At 36.7% G+C, this 26,863-nt stretch overlaps 1 protein-coding gene across 1 annotated transcript; it reads left to right on the plus strand.

The window, feature by feature from the left end:
* Positions 1-14,944: 14,944 nt before the first annotated feature.
* Positions 14,945-16,501, plus strand: LOC131692586 (flexible cuticle protein 12-like). Its single transcript, XM_058979721.1, has 2 exons — positions 14,945-15,166; positions 15,948-16,501. The coding sequence occupies exons 1-2, from the start codon at positions 15,039-15,041 to the stop codon at positions 16,135-16,137; spliced, it is 318 nt and encodes a 105-aa protein (XP_058835704.1). The 5' UTR covers positions 14,945-15,038; the 3' UTR covers positions 16,138-16,501.
* Positions 16,502-26,863: the final 10,362 nt, after the last annotated feature.

The following is a 26,863-nucleotide window of genomic DNA, read 5'->3' on the forward strand; positions in this document are numbered from 1 at the left end:
CCACATATTGGTATGCCTACTTCTACTTAAAGCGCAAAGGTGCTTCTGGCTGGCGACGTGTGTCTGCATTGGATCAAAACAAATTATGCATAGAAAACACCTTATGGGATGATTTCCGTACTTCATTATCTGAACGATTAGTCTAAGAGCGAAGCTGGTTTGTTTTTGTTACAAAAAATAGAATGTTTTAATAACACTATGTTTATATTTATACTCGACCAGTTTCTGAGATCAAATTGGTAACTAAACTTGATGTTTTTATGTGGCAGATAATGACTAGTCAGGTTGAAATCGTTTTGGTCAAGCGGAAAATTTTAATTTTATATTTATATTTATATCTGCTAAGTAAATTCAAAACACAGCCGGATGTAGTATTATTTCTAGTGGGAAGCATTCAGTTTGATGTTTTGTAGTGATAATGTTAGTAACGTAATTTACCCTACTAAACGTAGTAGGTGTGCTATCATATTACATAACCATAATATAAAATCAAAGTTTCGCTGACTTTTAAATATGGTTTCGATGTGCTGTCTTTCGTCGAAGAATTCGTACACTAACATGGACCACAGAGGCGATGACAGCACTACTGCTTGAGGGCAACCTCAAGTGATTCTCATGGCTATGTAATCCATTCGATAGTCAACTGGACTATACCCTTCGATTCAGCCGCACTCCGATGTCCCTAATATCGATGAAAAACGACAATGAGCATTCTTTCTTTTGCAAGGCATTTTCAACTGTTTTTATCGAATAGCAGAAAATTTCCCATAGGTTGATAGGTAAACTTTTTATTCAATAATTACTTGCTGAGAGGGGCAATCCTTATGTGCGAATTTAATACCTTCTCCGTGCCTTTCAATAGCGATGATATAAGACATTCATATCAATCATGTATACGTTAGGCTGACTCACGTTTCCTTTGTAATAAACAGCACTCTCATTCTCCTCCAGTGTATCAGGACATACTCTAAGATATAGTATCATCTAAAGATTCGTACCAAATGTTATAAATATACCAAGCTACGCAGCTGTGTAACAGTCTCATTTCTCCACATTTCTCCACACAAAAAATAAAAGATATACTTTCAAACTGAACCCAGAAATCCCAGAAAAGAATTGTCTCTAAAAAATTGTCGTGTTTCCTGAACTCCTTGGAGTGAAAGTCTCAAAATATACCAACATAACCAGCTATCTTTCGTTCGTTTATGGATGCAGTATATACTCAGTGAGGGTCACAATACAAAATGATGTCGCTTACTCCTTCTTTGTGATTTTCCTCGATGTCACCAGAATTTCCGGTTGAATGAAGGCCACTATCGGCACCATAGGCGTGCGCAGCCTTTTCCATTAGAGGGGGGCTTACAGCTCAGCTCAAATACTTTCAATTTCGTCAAGCATTCATTATCGGTTGGATTTTTGGTAAAAATCTCGATATCAGAACAGTTATTTTAATTATTTCTTTCTCTTATTTTATTTTCCGTCGGCCTCTGTCCGCACTTTGTGTCCACCGGTAGCAGAGAAGTGATTTCACCGTCTGGACCCTAGATATCAGTCCATCAATACATGGACCGGGACCAACGGCTTTACTTTCCTACCGAAGCAAGACGAGACCACAAATTTTAACAACCTCGAGTAGGATTGAACCCAGACCCACTGGGGTGAGCACCGGCCACGTTTATTACGCAGCGTCATTGAAATTCAAATTTTCAAAAATGTTCACTGAAAATTTCAAACAAATCGGACTATTATTCATGGGGATAAAAACATTGCACTGAAGCGATTTCAATCTGCAAGCTATCGTATACAAAATTGTACATGCTTTTTCCTCGAAGCCCTTGATACAATGAATATCTCAAGAATCGTTCAAGGTCTTCCCTTCTCTTTAATTTCGTTTATAAATATTATTAAATTATCTAGTATTTGGCCCATTGTTTTAGCGAAATTTGACTAATTGATATTGTTATGCATACGGGAATACGCTGTTTCTATTTACTCATATTAGACCAGCAGTAGACGAGGTGGAACAGTTATTAAAAGCGAAGTGAAACAGTTATTGGAGCTTAATCTTTAGCATACATACAACTCCACCACGTCCGTAATAGTAAAATTGAGCCCTGACAAAACATTTCGCTGCAAAGAATTACCTGTAACACTAAGTAGAACATGACAACGCCAAAATTCAGATCCCTGATTACGTTGATGTCGAAATCGATGTACGTTCACCTAGCACTGCGCACTAAACCAGATCACAATTAAAATTCATGTTTGAATATGGAGAAGTGGCACCCGTTGCGAGCGATACTTGGAGAATCCTTTTCACTGGCATACACAACGGCGTATGTGTGGTTAGTATGTGGCTTACCAAACTAAAGATGGGCGGGGCGGGTATGGGTCAGACCCGCACCCGCATTAAAAAAATAAGAACCGTGCCAGACCGGAACCCGATTTTCAATAAATAAATTTAACCAATTTGATTCGAAAGAGTAGGGCAGCCCGGGGCCAAATGGCGGTATTTTCATTTTTATCTCTTTGATTTAAGTAGATTGTCACTATTGAAAAATATCAATCACGTAATAGATTAAAACTCACCGTAAATAACACAAACTCCGCAAAATTAAGGAAATTCGCTTATTACGTTCGAAAACCGTTCCATGAACAAATGGCAACATATGAAAACATATTTTACATCTTTTGAGGTAATAAACAAGAGACAGAACCAAATAATACAAACGAAGAAAAGGAACTCTGCCAACTTACTTCCACAAACTAGGCCCGAGCTCTCTTTTGGCATAAATCTTTACATGTGGACGAAACCAGAAATACCACAGTTCCAGATTCCTCTCGGCGACAACACCGGACATGGAAACTGCCACTAATGAAAATGTAGTTTTCAAGATGCGAGGACATTTTTTTTGGAAACTATTTTACCGTAAAATCGAGGTATATTTGAGCTTATATGAGACATCTTTTAGTAAATTTTCGATAAGAGTAATTCTTCCAAAATTAAACTAAACGAACATCAATTTTATTCTAAATGCACATAACTTCTGAACGTCGCAATTATTTTGTAATTTATTAAGTGATCTTGCAATCGAAAACAATTTATCTGCATATTTTTGATTAATTGGAATCTCGTGTACATGTATAATTAAGTGGGACACGGTTATATTTTGCTCCGAGCAACTTGTTGGGTTTCATTTGGGTCCTAAAACAATCGTGCAAATTCTTAGATCGATCGGTGAAACTATATTTTTGCGCCCATGGTATAAAGTTTACATGGGAATTCGTATGGGAAAATTGATTTTCACAAAATAATTCCTCCAGCAGTCTCCCATTACCTCCTAAAAATAAATCAATATGTGGTTTTAGTAGGAAATTGACCAGTGAAACAATGTCTCGAAGACCGCGAAACGATCTGACGCTTGTGCAAAAAGTTATTCAGCCGAAACCGATTTATGATTTGACGATTGATAAAAAAAATCTATTTTCCTAGCATCACTGCTGCTGACGGTCGAAATATATACAAAATTTGAAACTTTCTCTTCGGGTCGGTTATCGGGTAAAAATACCCATACCCACCCATCTCTATACCAAACATGTCTCTTCCTGTTTGTCTCTTTTGGCCAACATTAACCCATTAATACCCATCCTGCTATATATAGTAGGAATCAGGGATGCCATATTGAAATCAGTGTTTCGGCCAAAAAAATCTTTTTACCATCTGTGATGACTAAAACAGGAAAAAAAATCTGTGAAAATCTGGGACAAATTTCCAAAAAATCTGTGAAAAATCACAATATTTCCAAAAATCTGTGAAAATCTGTTAAATTTTCATCAAAATTCCAAAAATCTGTCATCTGTGAAAAAGAATCTGTGATCAACAAGTGTGAAAAAAATCTGTGACATTACAGAAAAATCTGTGAATATGGTAACCCTGGTAGGAATTAAGCATAACTCACGAATAAGAAAATAGGAAGGTGCATTGCTGTATAATTTTAACATTTTAACAAGTTTTACTTCATATTGATATAATGCCGGAATCATTTTAGATGGGAATTAACTTGTCACCGTACTTATCAACCCGTAACTCTGTAGCTAGAACACCAATTCAAATGAAAATCAAAAGCACCTTAAGGCACCTTTTACCATTAGCATGAGCCTAACACTGTTCAAATCGATCCAGCCATTTCTGACAAAAACGGAATTGAGGAAAGCTAAGCAATATGTACAGGCTCACAGCAATCATCCTTATGGAGGATAGCGGATGTTATAAGTGGAAGAAAAACTCTGAAACCTTACTCAATAACAGTAAGATTAAGATTCGGCGGAAAAAAGGAGGTGGACTCACAGATTCATATCAGTTCTTTCGAACTGGGTAAATAGCAAGCATGAAGATGAAACATTCCACCTGACGCGGTCCCTGTCTGACCATGGTAGCTTCAAACAGTACCTTCATTGGTTAAGATACGCAGCATCACCCTTTCACCCGAAATATACGTACCAACAAATCGCCGAAAACACGTAAGCATAAAAATAAATTAATTTATCCCAATTCGCAAACTCACATTCAGCACACACACACGTCGCATCCTGTAGTATTGAACTTACTCCAATCCCACCCTACTAACCAACCCTTCCCACCCACATTGATAATCATTGTGTGTGCACGACTCGAACCTATCGCAATTCGATTTTCGTTTATGCAAATTTCATCTCGCGCAGCGCACGATGAACTTTACACACAGCTACACTCTACACGGATGCAAGTTTTACACGGCTTAACTGTGTGCCGGTTACAGAAAATGCCATAGCGTCTACCACTTATTGTTCTGTCCGGACGATACAGTCATGATGTTGCTCGTTTAGAATGCAAGCATCGACTGACTCAAACGGATACGCGGCACCTCTATTTGAAATCTCGTAGTATTTGATTGAGTCACTAGGTGCTCCCTATTGACGGCTCTGTCCGGCAAAGACAGACCCATGTATGGGAGTTTTCATGTTTTCCGATATCTATTCCTTTTACAGTTTTATCAACGGTATTCTATTGAAATACATAAACAATATAGCAATAAAACATAATTTCAGATAATTCTAACCAATTCAGTTTGGTAATAAAAAAAACTTAAATCCATCCATAAATAACAGTGCCTTTCTCATTTCTAAAAAAATTGACTCCATGGCTGGTTATGTTCAATATAATTATGGAAATTACATTCTAAGTACTGCAACTATACACAAAAGCGCCAGCCATCTTGGTAAGCTACGTATCGATGGTAAAACACTTTATTCAAAAAAAACCCTCATTAGCTTAATCAGCATTAGTTCAAAGTTGATATCCTGCTAACTCATTTTGATATGCGGAGGTGGGTATATGGGGAGAGTGAATAGCCCACAACCGAACCACCCCCTCTCCCTTTAGCTTATTGTGGTATGTCTGGTGATAAAGTGGTGGTATAAATGACATATAAACGTATAAAGTGAATGAGTGGAGGTGGTATGAGGGATGGAAGCGGTGGTGGTCTTAAGGGGGTGTAATGAGGGGTGATCTGTTGATGAGGGGGTTTGAGGCGATCAGTGCGCCATTATCCAAAAAAGTCAACTTTCGTCATATACACTAATAATATAAATTCGTAAATATAATGAAATTTATCATGCAATGCACGAGTTCATTCGTCGTTCTCTGCAACGAGTTACCTTTGTGCATTGTTAATAGTAGGTTTCGTTCATTTCAAGAATACGAATGGCCGGTTGACGAACTGCACGAATGTTATCGTTGATAACAACATTATTTTTCGCGAATGAAACAAAATGTTTTGTTTATTTCAATAAACGTTCGTGTATATTAGAATTTATTTTCAATGTTAACCGATTTTCCATACAAACTTCCATATAAACTTTGAAATTTTTGGAGGGTCCGTAGACACAACCAATCGGTACCAAAATTTGCACAATTACTAAGGACCATAAAAGGAATCAGAAAAGCCTGGTTGAGCTAAAATTCAAAAATTGAACCAGTCTAATGAAGAACTTAATGAACGAAAGTTTTCGTAAATTTTACTTATCTAGTTTACATTGCACGAATGCTATCGTTGATAACGACATTATTTTTGAAGCATGAATCGAAATGTTTCGTTTATTTTAATAAACGTGTTGTGTATATTACGAACAATTTCACTGGCCGCACGAATTTATTTCATTCATCTAAGAGAATTTTTCGTATTTGATAGTCTATTATTTTGACATTGCTCCGGCAGAGTAAAACTCTAACTTATTCATATAAAGCGACAAGTAGTTCGCGATGGCTCACCTGAATCCGTACTGCTCCGGATTCTGGATCAACTGGAAGCGAAAGAGGTTCAGAAAATCTTCCTGAAACCGGCGGACACGGATACTATTACTAAATAGTCAGACCGAAACCGTCGTGATAGTCAACAATTATCTGACGTATAGCAACGAGGACACCATATTCTAGCTCTATTCTAGCTATTGAAGCTCTTTTGACGTCGACGATATGACGAATGGTGTTTAGACTTTCGTATATAGCAGCGAACAATACGTTTGCCTAATGAAGCCGTTGTGTAATAAGCCAACGAAAGTCGTTTCGTGGTTTTCATGTAAAACTTGTAAAAAATAAAGGTGTTTCTATAGAACAACTACGAATGATTCATCAAATGTGCGAAAAATTCGTAAATTATTAAATTTTTTTTGTACGAAGCTAATTCGTAGCGATTTACAAATATATTCTATTAGTGTATTTTTTCGAGATTATAACAAATATCAACTTTTCATGAATTTAAAGGATTTTTTGGCGTCAAAAATACAAATTCGATTTTTAAATTCTCCTTTACTCCTAGCTTTGAGTAGTATTCAGTTCCGGCTTCTATGGACTCAGGAACCATTGTAGGTGGCCAATGTGGTCAAAGCGACTTTGGGTTGTCATAAGTGATCTTGACTGGCAAATCTTGAATCCATTTTAATCAGTTTTACGTCATTTTGGTATAATAGTGCTTATATAGAAAATTGCTGTGCTTCATAGCCGATGAGGGGGTTATGCCTTTCATTTGAGACACATAGAGACTTTTCCGTTCTCGACGAACTGAGCCGAATGATATATAACAATCGGTCCTCCGAGCCGGGATTATGTTGGCGATTTTTCGAGTGATTTGCATAACCTTTCTATATGAGAAAGGTCAAAAAGCCCCAAAAAGTCAATTTTTTACCAAGAATTTCTTAAACCCTCTGAAAAAGCGATTGCATCATCTTTCACTATCAGAAAAGCAAAATGCTTTAGCGAATTTTATGTATAATCGGAAACTTTATTTCATAACACCGGAATCAGAACTCCTATCCAAATAAAATTTGACACCATCTTATAATAATACAATACTTTTCATTTGAGCCTAAGATTGTGAAAATCGAGTTAACCATCAGGCTTGTTATTTGCTCAAACAATGAGCCACAAAGAGCGAAATACACCGATTAAAAATAGAGCAGCACAAAAACGCTGCGATGTGCAGAACGACCGCACAAAGAGAAACTTGAAAACGAAAAAGAGAAAGATCTGTTCACCAAGAGCTGCACAATTTCGTTCAAAGAGTCACTTTGAAGAGCCACTTTTTCGTGCCTCCCCTCACTGGCAAGCAGGTAGGAAGGCGAATCAAACTACAATTCAGATAAAGTTTGATCGGAAGAACGTTTTTAAAATATTTTTTGGTTGCCTTCTCTGCTTATGCGCGCGTGGGACCAGGATTTACACTAAAGAGCCTCTTTATTTCTACTCTTTGAGCTGTGCAACCATGGAGTAGAATGCACGTATAGGAGCAGCACACATCGGAGTGAAGAGGTTTATTGTGAAAGAGAAGAGCGGTGGTTCGCATGAAAAGTGCAAAGAGCGATCTTCATTCTTCTCTTTATTTGCTCTGAGGTGCATTACATCCCTGTTAACCATTTCGGAGAAAAAGGTGTGTGTTTAATTCAGAGACTTTGACACTTCCTTAAAGCTTCAGTAATTTAGAAAATATTTAGATATTTTTCGCGCCGTATAGATAGCAAGTTAATTACGGTTTATATGGGAATTTAATATGCGACCGCCCTCTTCCATCTCTTAACTCCGGAACCAAACCCCAATCTAAATGAAATTGAACAGCGACTTATGGCTATACTGCCGTTCTAAGCATAATTGTCCCATGTATATAGGGAATCCCATAGAACATAGGACAAATATGCTTTTAACGGCAGTATACTAAACCGTTCATTTGAATATAATATTCTTGAAATCGGCTCATCCATCTCTGATTGAAATGAGTGAGTTTGTCTGGCACATACATATACACACACGCACCTAGCGACATTTTCTGATTTCGACGAACTGACTTGATTGGTATAAGAGACTTGGTTCTACGGGCCTCAGTTAAAGAGTCGAAATTGCGAGTGATTGTATATCCTTTCCATATATGAAAGGCAAAATCTAATCATTGATGATCAATGAAGTAACACAATTTCCGGCTGTCCGGAGATCTAATTGCTCGTTTAAAATTCTCGGTAATTGATCGCGAGCGAATTTCGTACATATTGCTATGATCATATTGTCTGCGAAGATATATCTCTGGATCTTTTCACTTTCCTACACGGAAAACCGATTCATCACAATTCCATTGCCAATTTAATGTATTTAATGGTAAAAATTTAAAAAAAAACTACCGAAAATAATTTCATGAATAAGAAAATAGGAGTTTTATAAGGAAATAACACAATGCAACAACGAATATAAAGTGATGATTCCATTTCTTAGTGTAAGCATAATAATATGACCAATGACTGTATTAGTGATCGTTAGCAGCAGGAAATAACTATATGACATTTCTTGAAAAAGTGCATGGAACAAAAAAGATTTCAGGAATAATATTCTGAATGCTGTGAAATTTCAGGGCTTTAAGCGGCCACTGCAAACTCAATTATCACATGGCAACTATTCAGCGCGCTGAGTCTTTTTCATGTGATCTTGGTGAATCCGACTACGGAACCTCATATCATCTGATATGTAACTGTCCAGCGGTAGCGCAATTGCGATTTCGAGTCTTCGGCCGTCCTTATATAGACGAAACCATGTTTGGACGACTGAAACTCAGAGACATATTAAAGTTTCTTATCCAATGTGGTAAAGAGCTTTAGGCTTATTCGCAGGCAGGTTGGACTACTTGTGAGTTTAACTTACCTGTTGTTTATTTTTGTTTTTGTGCTGTTCCAATTCTACTTCTCCACACCTCCTTGTCCTTTCCTTCCGCTCAGGAAATGATGAAAACACACGGCAAGGCACAAATCCCCGACTACATACGGGGAACGTGCCATTTGAGCCAATATATTCTGATTCCTGATGAACTATTACACTAGCACGAGTGGTGAGTCCTGGTTAATATTCTAGAAATCATGAATCTGTTCACATATCCATGGATGTTATGTTATGGTTTTGTGAACTAATTCACGTGAAGCAATATTTAATAGTGATTAATTTATTAGGATCCATGAAGTAGTTCACGAGAATTGAAAGAATTCATTAATAAGATTCCCATTTTCGTGGAATAGCTTACGAATCCAATATCCAGACGGTTTTGATTTTGTGAACTAATTCACAACCACAAAACCAAGATGCAATGAATCACGAAACGGTTCACGTCTCTGAATAATGTTTCTAAAAGAATAAAATCACGAGTCAACAATTGGTTAATGAATAATGTTCATAAAGTTGTGAACTACTTCACGTACAGAAACTCGATTTGGCAATAACATGGCGGAAACCGTGACTGAAGTACACAAAACAAAAGCAAATATCTCAATTGATCCCTGACTCCAATCCATTGCAAGCGCTATGTACACATTACTGAAGGGGAATTGAACATAATTATAAAACACTTGATTTTTGTTTGTGGTCTTGTTTTCGTAAAGTTTAAACGTGATTGTTCCAGAGTTCATAACACTATATTCACGATTTCGAAGATAATTTTTACATTTCTTACAAAAGAAATGTATAGGATTCTCTCAAACTTTGAAAACTTTTTCCGAGGCCCGGAGGGCCGAGTTTCATATACCAATCGACTCAGCTCGACAAATTGAGACAATGTCTGTATGTGTGTGTGTGTATGTGTGTATGTATGTATGTACAAAATGTCATGAAATTATCTCAGCAATGGCTGAACCGATCTTAATGAAACTAGTTTCAAATGAAAGGCCTAACGTTGCCATTTGACACTATTATTTTTGTTTTTCGATATGTTGTTTACTTTCTGAGATATAGGTCATTTTGTCAAAACATTGCAGGTTTCTAGTAAATAACTTTCAAACAAAGCAACGTTGTCCAACAAACTGCACATAATTAGAAACCTTGTAAAAATACCTTTCTATCAAGCTATATATTGTCAAAATCCGCTCACGAGCGACGGAGATATTAAACATTTTGTATTTGTATTCCTCGCTCACCAATTTTCACTAATTAAAAAGGAGACCGTTTCATATAGAGTATTGCTTTACTGGTGTTTTAGGGGCAAAACTAAACCGATTTTGAACATCAGGGTATGAAAACACATCTACGTGATTCAAGGAATTCGATTTTGAAAACATTTTGTGAATTACCTATATAATAATTGAACTATTTCTCAAAAATCAATATATAAGTTCACTACAAAAACAAAATAATGCGTTCATAGTGATTTTTTTTCTAGAGTTCATGTATTTATCCCTTGGATTAGGCGTTGCGTTCAATCGTGAAGTTAATATTGGATGGTATATAACTATACAGATCATCAAGTAATTCACCTAGTAGTGAGATAAGACTTCTCACACAATTATACTCGTGGCATCACCGAAAGAAACTGTATTTTTGAATCCCAAAACTCTAGCAAAAATTTAGCTCTTTGCAAAATTTAGATTATATTGGTTATGGCGCAAAAATTACTACTTACATTATTTATAATAAGGATGTAAGGAATCAATATATCGCATAATATACCTATAAAAATAAGGTCTGGCATGGCCTCACATGCCCTCCCCATATCTATCTCACTCTCTCTTTCACTCTCTCTCTTTCTTCATGTTGGTAACAACTGTCACGACTCACATCTATCTTGCTATTTCTCTATCCATTTCTAAGTTGTGTGATAAGATTCTCTGCTAATCTTTATTAATATTCAAGCTAATTTCATGTGTGCGATATAATTGTGAAGGTTTGAGAAAACAAAACTATTTTTTGTCTGTTACCCTATTATTTTCTTTGCATTTTAGTGTACAAGAGACTCGCGGAAACAAGTTTAATAATACATCCTACATGTCAAATAAAATATTTGTAGTTCGAGAAAATTTGCAAAATATTTGCCTTATAGGAAAACTATGACTATTTTCAAAGTGGAATTGGTATTTCGAAACGTTGCACTATGGGTAGACAGGTGACCATCGAAAACTACATCAACTCAAATTTATTTCTGTTTCATTCAAAGCTTGTATAAGCACTATAATAAAGGAAATTCATGGCTATCTCAGAAAAATATGTGGCTTAACTGGGAGGTGGGACATTCCACGTGCGATATTTCAACTCTTCGTATCTCTATTGAATTTTGAATAAAACATATGCTCAAATATGTCATGTGAAAACTGAGAACACCTTTTTGTGATGATATTATTGAAAATGCACATACTTTATATTGGTATGAGCTTTCATGAAAAATAACGGATCAAAGCCCAAAAATATCCACGAATTAGATCCGGGAAAAGAAGTTTCCTAAAGTCCCCACTCTCAATGGGGGATGCAAGTACAAGGTGTCTTCTAACTTATCCTCGTCCATATCTGCTCTATACTGAGTACACTTCAATTGAAGTTTCAATGGAAGTCACAATTAGTAGTGAGGCATTGGATAATTCAGCACACGTTTCGTTCGAGTTTTCCATATTGTACAAGTAAATTAGCGAGGATTGCAATCAGAGTTTATGCATTGGACAGATAGTTGATCTGACTACATTTTTGCCATCCTGACAGTTTGAACCATTTCTTTTTCACAGTATTGGATTGTACAGGGCTTATTTATCCATATTTCCTGAACGAGAATTCCGAACGAAACAATATGCAAGCTATAAGGATGACTGGAAAGAGACTGCATTATAATCAACTGAATGCACGCCTTTTATGTTATCGACATAGCCTAGACACTTCACACTATTTATTTTAATTCAAATGAAAACTTTGAAATATCTACTTGTCTCTTTTACAAATCGCATTCTCCATCTTTTGCTCTCTGTTCAAAGGGCTTTCGTGAGATTTTGTCTACTTTCCGAATCTGTAATAAGTTTTGATGTAGGCGTTAATTTGATAAAGTTATGACATATTTGTCGAATGATGATTCGTCAAATCGTTGTAAACGTCACGAAAGAATGTGTCATGTGACCTTGTCTCACTTTGCTATATTCAACTGCGCGTTAAATTACTGGACCAGCAAATTCTATTCTGCACAATATTTTTCGGGAATATATGTCCAAAAAGTAAACTTTGATTTCCAAAGCAAATTGAACGTTCCAGGTTCCTGATAACTAATTAAGGTCTATCAATAATGTTGAAACACTGAATAATCTTAAAACGACGCCGTCAAGTAAAGAAGCGTAAAAACGAAAAGACTAAAACAAAAAAAGGATAGAAGCCCTAGAAATCCCATTGTATATTAATTAGCCTTTCCTCGGAAGATACAATTTTCAAAATCATTTCATAACTTTCTGATGTAATGGTTCTCAAATTCGTACAATCTGGATTATCTATTTTCTTATTTTATTCAAAAATGTTTTTTAACTTTAACTTTAAATGATCATTGCATTTTAATTAATTGTTTCATTCAGCATCTTTTTATTAATTTTGTTAATCAGCGTTCACTTAATATACTTTATTCGTTTTATCATTTGGATTCACTCTGATCAGTTTATTCATTTCGTGCATTTTAGTCATATCATTCCTTTCACTTATTTTATTCCCTGTTTTCATTCATTTCATACATTTTGTTTAAAATGAAGAACATTTTATTAACCTGACTATTTTTTCAGTTTTATTCATTTCATCCAAATAATGCTTCTGACACAATTTATTTTTTCTATTAATTTATAACCTTACAACATCGATTAATTTATCATTTCAATCAATGCATTTTCTTCTTTTTTATTCATTTTGTCAATTCACTTCATTTTATTTATTTGGTTCGTTTGTTTCATTTATTCATTTAATTTATTCTTTATTCATTTTAGTTTCTTAGTTCATTCCATTCCTTTTATTCATTTGAACCCTTAAATTAAATTGATTCATTTAATTCTTTTGATTCATTTGCTTCACTTGATTCATTTGATTAATTTGATTCATTTTATTCATTTAATTCATTTTGTTCATATCTTTAATTTTATTCATTTCAGGTTCAGTCATTCCATTTATTTATTTCATTCAATTTGTTAGTTTGAGTCAATTCATTCTATTAATCTTATACTTATTTCTAAATATAGTCTAAATTTTAATTAATTAAGCTAATATAATTTGATTCGTGTATTTGATAATTTTGATTTACTACTTCACATGAGTTCTGCAAACTAATGAATGATCCAACAGTGATATGTGTAAGAAATGTCTCATCTCACTGCTAGGTGGATTAAATCGGTTTTTCCTTATTTTTTGGAGATTTTCAACATTTTCCCTGTTGTTTTCAACCAATTCAAAGTCAGTTTTAAGAATATGCTTGGTTGATTTTTATATTTATTTCCGCTGATGCTGAAAAATGTATTCGCTAAGGTTTATTTACATCCCACTCTTAGAAAAAAGAGATCCGCAATCCCACTGATCATCTTAATAAAAGGAAAACAATTCAAAAAATTTGCGAATGATTACATTGTTCAAATATTCACAAACTACATACGGCAGTCGAGACTCGCTAAACAGCGAACAGCAAAACATATTCACTGAAAAATGGAGCATTTTTCGGAAATCTAAATATCCATCGATCCACCATTTTATTATTTCCACTGATATCGAGATGGACTAGCTTGTATCGTGGCAATTTTCTTTGTTTGAAAATGTACTCTAAACTCATAGTCGCACCCACTGAATTTCCGTCGAGAGCCAATGAACTCTACATTGCCGGTTCAGCGGTGGTCTGCGTAATTATGCCAAAATAACCTATAGGGCACAGCAACTGAAATGTTCTTTTCCTGCACTGCTATCCACGTCCAAGCGATCCAGCTGCGCCGATCCAGACATCTGCTTTCGGGCACGATCCATCTAACTCTTTGTAATCTTCCGCATATTTTACGACCGCACCATCGCAGCATCAGCAAGATGCTCCGCGCCAATCTGCCATGATCCGTTTGATATATGTTTATGGGCAGTTTGTTTGTTGAATAAACAATCAGCCCGAGCCGTGGTGACATTTTCGGAATATGTCTTCGTGAACCCCAACGAGCAGCAGCTATACATAGCTTACCAATTTGAGACGGAAGCGGAAAAGAGATAGGACCAAGAAGTTTCACGCCTCTCGATTTGTCCAATATCTCGCGATCTAGCTGAAAGGGGGTTTCTGTGTGGTTGGTGGATTGGCAGTTTTCTTTATCCGGAGAGCAACATCTTCAATTTCTTCCTTCGATCGGCGAGATGGTGAGCTGAGGTTTTGTAGTGTGGTGGTACGTGAGCGAGAGAGAGCGGCCGAACGATGCGGCAAGGACGTCGGCGGTGAAGTGGTCAATCGGGCATGCCGTAGAATGTTATCGGCCGAAATATTCGTATTGGGGCTTTTGCCACTATCCCTACCCACATGGCAGGAGGTGAGCGGGTGTGCGGATCTTTCTTCGTTTTGTGATCCACGCAAGCAGCACCAGTTATTTGTCGGGACTGCACGCTGAGAGATAATGTTTTCATATAAAAGAGACCCATCTCTCATTATCTCGTCAGTGTGTTCTTTGCATCTACAAAACTCAGTTAACAGCTCAACTTTCCGACAATCGTCCCGAAATCCCACAAAATCCGATCCAAAATGAAATTCGTCATTGTATTCGCTGCCGTCGTTGCCCTGGCCCTTGCTGTCCCACTCGATGACGCCAAGAACGCGCAGATCCTGAAGTACGAGAACGACAACATTGGCGTCGATGGATACAAATTTGCGTAAGTGTCAGGAAGAGAAGTGCCACCATTCCAGTGCATACAGTGTCCAGAAGCGTTGAAAGCCAAGCGACGAACTCACGTGCATTGACAAAACGTGCCGCCGCGCCAGTCAAAGTGCAACAACCACTTGTCGGGAGATTTGAACGCATGATTAAGCAACGAACTCTAATCATGCAGGCTGATGGTTTACCTTGAAGACCACACCATCAAGTTTATCAAGTTGGACGACCTTTGACTGCGCGTGGAAAGTGATGAGCATGTTATGCAATGATGTCCTCCAAACTACACATGCAAGTTAAACGGCTGTCATCCTCGTGACAAGTTGTATAGTTGGGCAATCGAACAAAGTAAACTTCATAATGATTTAATTTGCTGCCTGATCGTTGTAACTTCGGTGCATCTCTCAGACACACCTTTCTTCGAACCAAAAACCCGACTACTAGCCAATCATAAACAAATATTAAATATTGACAATTTATGAGGCAGATTTTTAAAAACATCAATTTTGAATGACATACCTACAACCTACAAAAAAAATTTGCAACATGTCACAGGAGAATAAATTTGGTAGCATCTTATTATAATCTTCCGATAGGGCACCGAACTCAACCAATTACCATAATTGATACTCAACTTTCAGCCAGCATGAAGCCAATGTTTGCCTATCTAATTAACAGCTTTGGAACAAAATTACCTCCCGAGCGATTTCGACGAATGCTCGATTAGCAATCATCGGAAATTCAAATAAATGACCTCACGTTATTTACTCTATCATTCACAGCTTCGAGACCAGCGATGGCCAGTCCCGCCAGGAGCAGGCTGAACTGAAGAAACTGGGCGAAGATGTCGAAGCTCTGGTCGTTCGGGGTTCGTACTCTTTCACCGGCGCTGACGGACAGGTCTACACCGTGAACTACGTCGCCGATGAGAACGGATTCCAGCCAGAGGGTGCCCATCTGCCGAAGGCCTAAGCTGACTCTGCCGCGGAACAGCAACCAAAAGCATCGCGTTACGCCAACACCGACGAACACATCTACCACAAGAACTGAAAATACTCAGACGAACTAAGTCACATGCTTGTAAAGTGTACAGTTTATTTCGCATTATTATTTCCTTTGTATAGAATCTGCTTTTTATTTTGAAAAACAATGTCAGTTTTGAACCTACTTGAAATACCTCAAGATGTCCTGTTTTCTTTCTGTCGAAGGCAAGGCACAGTGTGTTACAACAACAACAAGAACAACAACAACAACGAGAAAGTACTTTAAATGAACACCAACCGTCATATCTTAAGAACTCAAAATAAATATAGTCTTAAGTTAAACGTGAACAAAACTGTGACCTGATGTCTTTTTTTTTGTATTTTATTCGCGGGGTTATACTGTGTGGCTAAATTGCAATAGCTAGAAGTTTGCCATTGAGGAAATTTTGGGGCAAAACTGGAATGAGGGAAGATTTCTGCACATAATTGTTTTCTGACCTTATTCTGAAGAATTCAAATATGCGCCAATATTGTAAATTCAAGTAATCGTGCAATTTCCAAAATGATTTAAAACACAGAGTCTCAAGAGTTCTACAGATCACCTTACCCCTTTAAAACATTTAAAGCTAGGAACGTTCTCCATTTCAGTTACAGATTTGTGTCTTGCCTTGAATTCTCAATATTTTCCTGATGGAAAGTTAGAGCGGAAAAGATACCAAAACAGCTCCAAAAATAGAACATGAAATGAGTTCTTTGATATTTTTGGATTCACATCCGGCATGAATGCCTTCGTTTGCAGGTAAGTTTGAAAATTTCGTTGGCATGCTTGGACGCGGCAATTTTATCAAACTAATCAACGATACACGGTAAAAAGTCCGTTCATAAATTCTTGAAGAAAAGATCACGATTTCGTGAACTGAATGATTTAAGATAATCGTGACCAATTTTCTGAAATTATGAATAATAAACCTCGTATTCATGAAACTATTTGTACATACAAAAATATAGTACGCCCCGAATATATACATAGCGTTACATTCAAATGTTTGGTTATGTTACTGTTGTTGTTCCCTGGACATGATTAGTTTTCGTTACGATTCCTGTTCATAATTTGTGAATACACATCCCATAGTCAAAGGATGTTCATGATTTTAAGGAGCTTATTCGCGATTTTTGTGATTTCTCATCAAGTTACCGTGCTATTTTATTCATGTGTTTACTGTCGGATTTTTCTGTCAGACTAGCGGGTTTTATGTTCATGATTTCATAATCTTTATCGAGATTTTCGTCATTACTATTCACGTTATCGCGATATTTAGTCATGAGTAGAGTAATTTATGTTTATAATTTTATGATCGTAGTAATGACTTTTGATCTTTTGATCACGACAAATGTGATTTATATTAATGAATATCGCGACAACGTAAACAATAAATTATGAAAATAATGACAAAGGTCATTATTTTCATAATTTATTGTTTACGTTGTCGCGATATTTTGGTCACGAGTGTAGAATTATGTTCATTCATCTTCATAATTTCAGGAACTTAGTCACGGGTTTTGGTATTTTTGTTACAAGCTGTGTGATTCATGTTCATGAATTCAGGATCTTAGTCACGATTTTTGTGATTTCTGTTCACAATATCGTGATATTTTATTCTAGAGCTTACTTTCGAATTTGACACGTGGAGTAATGTGACTCATGTTCATGATATCAGCAGTTTTATCATGGAATTCATAATTTCTCTGCTCTTTATCGAGATCTGTAATTTTTTAGTTACTTTTATACTCGGAGTAACGAGACATACAAATTGGATCATGTGTAACTGATTCGCGGTATCTTGTTATTTAAACTATGTCACAATCACGATTTGTGCTGCTCAGCGCAGTTTTCGTTTTCTCTCCAGACATCATGCTGAACCTTATCAAATGAATCAAATGTTCGAGGTCCTAATAGTTTTCTTATATCTACTGCTCGTACCTATTACTGGTTGCCAACAACTAGACATTTTGTGAAAAAGTGCATGGAACAAAAATGATTCCACGAATAATACTCCGAATTTTGTGAAAGAGTTCACGTGAAAATTTCATTACCATCTTGCATGAATCTGAAAATGATTAGGGGTATCCGCTAAATATTACAAGCCCGTAAAATTGATCCTCTAAATATAACCAGCCCGCAAAGTAAATCATCTACTTGGAATTAAGAACTAGTTCACGAACTCATAAATAATATTTCACGATTTTGTAAACTATTTGACAGGTTCGAATGGTCATACGTGACTATTATACTAGGTATCATGAACCAGTTCACGAATACATGAATAGTATTTCGTGTATATGTGTAACTATTTCACGAGCACGGATTTTGGATCGTGACTAACGAATTAGAAATCGTGAAACAGTTCACGAATACATGAAGAATATTTCACAATTTTGTAAACTATTTCACGAACATGGGTATTGGATCGTGAATAATATATTAGAAATCATGAATTAGTTCACTAGGATTGAATAAATCCATGAATAGAATTCCTTTCGTAAAATTGGGCACAAGAATGTTTTCATTTTGTGAAATAAATCTGTGAATAATATCATGAGTCAACCTTTGGTTTTATGATAAATGTTCATAAAGTTATGAACTAGTTCACGTACAGACTGAAGCTCACAAAACAAAAACAAATAACTCCATTCATGAAAGCGTTATGCGGGCGTTACTGGAGGGAAGTCGAACATAATAATAAGACATGATTTTTATTCATTATCCTGTTTTCGGAACTTAAAAACGGTATTATTCCAGATTCATGGCACTTTATTCACGATTTTGGGAACAATTTTTTGCCTTACTCGTATAAAAAGATTATGCAATCACTCTGAAAAACGTCAACCTAATCTCGGTCAATTTTTTTTTACTGGCATAAAGTTTCTGGATTTTAACAGGGGCGTAGATGATGGTATTGGGAGATAGGTTACCCCCACCCCCCTCTACTGTTCACTCTCCTCCCTTTAAAATCCCCTTAAATCACCCCTCAGACCGAGACCACCACCCCATCCAGCCCTCATACCCCTCCCTCTCAACCTTTAAACCACCACTATATCACAAAGCATACCAAATTAAGCTGGGGAGTCGTTCGTTCGTGGGACATTCGCCCTCCTCACACACCCATCCCCGCATGACAAAATGTGTTAGCAAGCAGATAACATTGACCCAATGCTAATTAGGCTAGTGAAGTATGATATTGTTTTGTTTCAAGTGTTTCACCGTCGACACGTAGCTCATCAAGTTCGAGGCTGGCAAGCCATTGTGTATAAGTGCAAAGTGTACTAAGAATGTAATGGACATTTCCACAATTATGTTGAACATAAAAAGCCTCCGTGCCATAGTTTAGAGAAATGAGAAAGGCACAATTGCACGGCTATGTGGATTAAAATAGGTTTTTCCGTATACGATTGGACTAAATTTGGACAAAGTTAGTCATATCTACTAGCCAAACCACCGTCTTCACGTCATTGGGCTCCTGAATTCATGAATAACGAACCCTTCACTCCAGTCCCGCAGCCAGTATTTTATTTCGGAAGATGCCTACTTTTTAAATGAATCTGTTTTTTCTGATGACCTGAGATAGTCGTGAGTTTATTCATAAATTTAGGAACATTATTCCGAGTCCGACTATACGACGTGAACATGATCCAGTACATCTTGAAAACGATCTGGTTTTCGTAGTTGTGAATCACAGATCACAGAATCAAAACATATTTTTACGTGAACTATTTCACGAAATTTGGAATATTATTCATGAATTCTTTCAATCATTGTGAGATAGCTTACAATTCCTAATATATTAGTCACAACAGACCATTCATGTGCTTGAAATAGTTCACAAAATCATAAAATATTCATGTATTCGTGAACTGGATCATGATACCTGGTATAATAGTCATGACTGACCATACGTGCTCGTGAAATAATTCATAAAATCATAAAACATTATTCAACGATTCACGAGCGTTCGTGCTACTGAATTAGTTCTCAAAATCAAAAAATATTATTCACGTATTCCTGAACCGATTCAAGATTCCTTGTAGGATATTCTGATTCTGACTGATCATACATACTCGTGAAATCTAGGGTGATTTAAAATGAGTTTTTTTTTTCAAACAAAGTTAGCATCTTCAACAAAGTTGCTCAAAATTGATTTTTCGAGAATATTGCAGAAGAAAGTTTCATTCTATCTCAACTAGAATTTTAAATAATTTCTATAACTTTGACATTTTAAAAACTACCCTAAATGCGTTTCATCTAAAAAATGCAGTTTGTCACGCACAATAAATGTTTCTAAGGCACTAAATTTCTAAATCCAAAGATGAAAGCGTCATTAATTGTTTCCCGCTAATTTCGCTTCCTGGACCACTATGCATTGTTTGTCATTTACTGTTTGTTAACAATTTGTTTTAAATAATGACCGTAGCAGCGCGTGAGGTGGTCCATTCGAGTAGTCCAATTTTTAAAGACGCGTTCGAGCATTTCAAGTAGTATCTGGCTAATTATTCGAATAATGTTGACTTCCAATCCTTCAATCATTGCAAGCTTACCCACATGTATTCTATGACTCAAATAGCCCCATAGAAAAAAATATATACGTGTGATATCGTCCGATCTAGGCGGCCAACTGACAGGTCCACGGGGAGAAATTAAACGTTCAACAAACGAATTTCTCACGCAAGCATTCCACTGTGTGGCACGTGGTGCCGTCTTATTGGATCCAAATGTTATCAAGTTAAAAATTCGAGGAAAACGAGAAAAAAAAACTATTTTGTGTATGGCAGTGTAATTTAGTTAAAAAATGTAAAATTTTTGTAGAAAATAAAAAATATTTTTAAAATAACCATGTTGGACATTTTCGAACGTTAATTGAAAAATCCGTAGCTTTCTCATTACAAAAACAATCTACAATAGCTTTCTTAAGCAAACAAAAAATTCGGCAAGCAGAGTGCCAAAAGCCACCTTGCAAAAAGATATTTTGAAACGGGTCCCCCTAGGGAGTCCACATTTTTTCATAAAAAATATTGTATATATCGGTACTAGCTTTTGTTCAGTACTTGTATTACGGTACCAACAATGAGGCGGTATTCCCGGGATCTAGCTCGAACAAATTAATGAGAAAATGTTGAAGAAGGATGCTATTTTGAACCTCCAAAGACACCGGTCACGATACTCAGTGTGCTTTCTACTTCTGCCAGAGCAAGTGCGAAGCGAACGACCAAAACAGTTCCTTTCATATTGTGTACCTCATCGGAACAACAAAAGAAACTGCTACTTAAATTCTTGCTGTGGTGATATGTCGAGATGAGTGGGTCGCAGAAGCAAGAAGTGGTGCTCCAGTCAAATCGGAAGCTTCTTTCACATATGAACACATGCTGAATGAGAAAATGTAAATTATATCAACTAAAAGAACCAACAGTAAACTGATGTTCATGATTTCAGTACCTTAGTCCCGATTTTCATAATTTATAATGACGGTAACATGGTATTTTATGCACGAGTTTCGTATCGAATTTTTCCGGCAGAGTAGTGAGATTTATGTTACTGATTTCAGAATCAGTGTCACGATTTTCGTAATTTCAATTCACAATATTGTGAAATTTTAGACACAAGGAATGTTCATGATTTCAAGATCTCAGTCGTAATTTTTGGTATTTTAGTCATGAGTAGTGTGGTTTTTGTTCCTGTTTTAAGGATCAAGTCATGATTTTAAAGTATATGCACGTTATAGCGATATTTTATTCTTGAGATCTTTTTAAAATTTGACACACAGTTTTATCTTGATATTCGTAATTCGTAATTCGCCTTATTGTCAAATATTATTTTTTGGTTAGCGTTTTTACTCCGAGTAACGTGACAATATGAGCTAATTCATAAAAGTGTGACTGGTTCGCGGTATCTGGTTTTGTGAACTATGAACGATGTGTGGCTCTAAAATGTATTTTTGGTTTTCCTTTTCTGTCTGGACGGCGGACATCACATTGAACCTCATCAAATGAATAAGGTTTTAATAATTTTCTAATAACTGCTGCTCGCACCTATTACTAGCCGCTAACAGCTGGACATATCTATATATTTTATAAACAATTCAAATTATGTGTAATAGTGCATGTGAAAATTTAATGACCATGTGCAGAGCTGCATGAAATTGAAAAGGATTAGCGATATCATCTAAATATCTAAACCACTGAGGATAGATCATCAATCATGTACTAGAAATCATAAACCAGTTCAAAAATCTATGAATGATATTTTGATTTTGTGAACTTGTGGGTGATTTGACAATGAGTTTGATTTGACATGGCATTTTCTAGTGATTAACGGGTGCTAAAAACAAACTGTCATGACATTGTTGTTCAGTGTTGTTTGCCACTCACTCCACTATTCGGCAGACAATCGATAAGTTAGAGTCGCAGTTTACGGTATTGGATGATAAGCGACCAAATCGACCACATCCAGTATGTTAACAGATTGATTACTGCCCGAACTTGAAGCCAGTGAAGAAGTTTTTGTAGTGGTGACAACGTACAATCGTGTTTTGAATATTCTATAGCGACTTTTAACAACATTTTCATTATAACAGCAAACTGCGTGCACAATAAGCCCATCACAAATATAGTGTCGATAGTTTTGTTTGGAATTTTATATGTCAAGGAGAGCATAAAGAGAAGTTCTCTCAGCTCACAATCCTGCAGCTGCCAATGATTCTAAAAAGCATACGTTAATCTAAATTACTAAATTTTGTTTGGTTGAATCCAAAGTGAAAATTTAATTCAGCTTCCAAACTAAGTCTAATAGTTAGCAACATTAACTAACTAATGTAGCAAGTTAAATCTGCATACAAAATCTTTTCGTATTTTTGTGAACTTGTAATTCCGCGAATCGTAAAATTTACCTCATGAAAAACCGCATCAAAAGTAACATGTTTGAATTTAAATTTATTTCTCTTGGGAATAATGGAGGATCATTAAATTGTTTTCTCTAAACAATGGGTTTTAAACTTAATGCTACGTCGCACAACTTCTGACCCTACCCTCCCCCTCGTCACACTTTGTCACAAATTTGGTATACCCTCCCTACCCCCAAAGTGCTACGTCATTTTTGTGCATGGCCCCTAATAAGAATTGCTTGAAATGGTAAGTAGGAATTCATACTAATCCAACCCATATTAAAAACCTAACAGCATGATAGTAATCATTGCCGGGCGCCCCCAACTCCATTATTCACGGGGAAGGACAAAGGACAAGGTAGTGGGGAAATGTCAAGCGATGCGAGCTGATAAGCATAGTTTATTAGGTGATTGTTTAGTTAGTCTTCGAGTAGATGATCACTCGAAAAAGATAAGATCTTGTTTATTTTTTGGTTCTTTTTAAACTCTGGCTAGCCGGCTAACGAGAGTATCCTTTGTTTCCTAACCAAAAGCAATTTAAACTCCACACAGCCGACCGTGGGAGTATTGCCTAGAAAAGCTAATCTTATCTGCGTCATGGGATCACTATTTTTTGCGACAGTATTTAGACAGATTTGTATTGAAAACTACTGAGTTATAACTAGTCATACAGATAAAGAGTTACGATAGCACGAGATGTTATAAATCAAGGGAAGTATTTCCTATTTAACCTATCCGATGATATGCGGAGGCATGCGATAGGAGACTTGTGAGTAGACTAGAAAAAACCTGTTTTAATCCACTTAGCGGTGCAATTGTGCCTTTCTCATTTCTCTTAACTATGGCACGGAGGCTGTTTATGTTCAACATAATTGTGGAAATGTCCATTACATTCTTAGTACACTTTGCACTTATACACAATGGCTTGCCAGCCACGAACTTGATGAGCTACGTGTCGACGGTGAAACACTTGAAAGAAAAAAATATCATATTTCATTAGCCTAATCAGCATTAGATCAATGTTATCTGCTTGCTAACTCATTTTGTCATGCGGGGGTGGGTGTGTGAGGAGGGCGAAAGTCCCATAAACGAACGACTCCCCAGCTTAAATTGGTATGCTTTGTAATATAGTGGTGGTTCAAAGATGATGGGGTTGAGAGGGAGGGGTATGAGGGCTGGATTGGGTGGTGGTCTGAGAGGTGATTTAAGGAGATTTTTAAGGGAGGGGAGTGAACAGTAGAGGGGGGGGGATGTAGTCCCTCTCCGTAAACCATCAACTACGCCCCTGTTAAAATCCAGAAACCTTATGCGAGTCAAAAAAAAAATTTGGCCGGGATTAGGTTGACGTTGAGAAACGCAAAAATGTGCCAAAATCCAAAAAAGTGAATCGTCGTCAAATTTTTTTTCGAGATTGCATCAAATCTCAACGTTTCATGCACCTTGAACACATTTAGCTTCAAAAATAAAAATTCTATTTTTAATGTTTCCTATAGTTTATATGAGAAATTTCTGTGTGACCGCACTCTTAAACCCGTAATTCCGGAACCAGAATTCCATCCAAAATCCATCCAAAATTCAATAACAGGCGATGGGAAGGTTGTACCTTTCATTTTAGACTAAGTTTGGGCAAATCGGTTCAGCCATCTCTAAGGAAAATGAGTAACATTATTTGACACATACGCACATACATACACACACAGACACACACACATACAGACTTTTTCCGATCTCGACGAACTGAGTCGAATGGGATATGACACTCGGCCCTCCGGGCCGGGATTAGGTTGCCGTTTTACAGAGTGATTGCATAACCTTTCTATATGAGAAAGGCAAAACGAAGAGACGACATGCTTCGTCTGGAATCCGAACTCAGTTATAAGCTTCTACAGCTGAATTGAAATTCCAAATGGAACATGGCGTCCCTCTGTCGCTCTAGTCTCTTTAGTGAGAACTATGTTATCTCACCGTTTAACGATCTTTAATAGCTAACGATTTTGGAGTTGGTGAACAACTTCGAATGGAGCGATTTGTAATTTTTGGTGATCGGAAAAGCCAGCGACACTCCATAGATTACTAGAATGTAAGGAGCCGTGGTATCCGTAAGAGAATAGCAGGCAAACCGAATAAACGTCTAAACCAATTTACAGCAAAGCGATATTGTCAGGAGGAAATGCGAGCAACCTACTCAGATTTACTGCCATTCTCGCTTTGATTTACTGATAATAGGGCTCTTCACATTTACCATCCGGGGAGTGGGCGTAGCGTATTGGTAAATCGATTGCCTTGTACGCAGCGCACCTGGGTTCGAGTCCCGACCCCGCACATAGGGTTAGAAATTTTTCCTAAGAGATTTTTCTAACCCGAAGAGGCGAATGACCTTAAGGTTAAAACCTCTATAATTGAAATCAAAAAAAAATTAACATCCGTTGAAGTCGACGAAAAACTCACCGTGTAGCAGTTATTGATTGTGAGGTGGCCTAGTTGTCGAAATAAAAAGGTGCTGCATACGAAAAATATCTTCTGTTGAATTAATGTTTAATGAGCTATTCCGAAGCAATTAAAAACAATAAACATGCTTTTTTGATCAGAACAAAATAATCATTTGAGAATTAGGTTGAGCATTCAATTTTACTTTGAAGCGCTACTCGAATGATTTTAAAAAATATATATGCGTGTACCGGTACGTTATCGGGATACTGCCGGTACTGAGGGCTTCAGTACCGCAGTATCGGTTCTCGCCAAAAAGAGTCGGTACTAGGAACCCTAGTCCAAACTGAACGAGAAACAATTTTGTTAAGAGTTACCGAAGAAATTGGTTATTTCTTTAATTCATTTTTCAAAAATTTCAAAAGGGGGGCTTCAGCCTCCGACACCTTCCTCCGCCCCGGCTGTGTACCTATTCTATTCATGACACTACTTGTTCCATAAATCTAGTGATGGTGAAACACACACCGCATTGTACTCGAACATTTGGTTAGGTGAATGTGGTTTGTTCCTGAACATGTTTAGTTATTGTATGATTATAGTTCATACACTGATTTGCATTAACGATATCGACTAAACGAGCCGAGAATTGAACGATGCTCATAATATCAGGATGTTAGTAACGATTTTCGTACTTTGTATGCATGTTATTGTGGTATACTTTTCATGAGCTTATGGGATTTTTCTTGCGGAATAATGGTAATCATGTTCATGATTTTAGGAGCTACCTTCCCTTCCCTGCAGCCATCTACGTTCAGGCCTGGCATGCGCCGGTATGGATCAATAACAACTTGGGATTACCAGGAGTTATTCATTGACTGATGATTTGTTACTATGAGGACTTTTTTATTTGTTAATTATTTATGTAATTCCAGCCATTTCCGATCAATAACGGAGTAGCAACCGGGGGTAGTCACAAGCTCAAATAAACCAAAGAGAAGTTAAGTTTCCAATTGTGTCAGAGCCGTCTTAGGACCACTTGGGCACTATTCAATTTAGGGCCCCTATAACTGAACTGGTGTAAAATGGTGTCAAAAAATGAACAACTTATTCTCCATATAGTTCATTTGAGTCAAATCAGTCAAAATTTTTTGGGGTTGTATGGAAAAAAGTATCAAAGTGTTAGAAGAAAAAATACGATTTAAACAAAGAAAATGCAACACCAGTGTAATCCACTTTTCCGGGGGTTTTCAATGATAAACCCCATAAGTTGATGTTTAAATTTCTGCGCGCACATCCTATCAAGAGTTATGTAAGATATAGAGTTTGTGCGCGTTTCATTTACATTAAATAACGCAA

This window comes from Topomyia yanbarensis, chromosome 3 (genome assembly GCF_030247195.1).
Source record: "Topomyia yanbarensis strain Yona2022 chromosome 3, ASM3024719v1, whole genome shotgun sequence".
Classification (NCBI taxonomy): domain Eukaryota; kingdom Metazoa; phylum Arthropoda; class Insecta; order Diptera; family Culicidae; genus Topomyia; species Topomyia yanbarensis.

Coding starts and splice junctions, on each gene's coding strand:
- LOC131692586 (XM_058979721.1), top strand. CDS start 15,039: ATGAAATTCGTCATTGTATTCGCTGCCGTCGTTGCCCTGGCCCTTGCT. Junction 15,167..15,947: donor GTCGATGGATACAAATTTGC/GTAAGTGTCAGG, acceptor TATCATTCACAG/CTTCGAGACCAGCGATGGCC.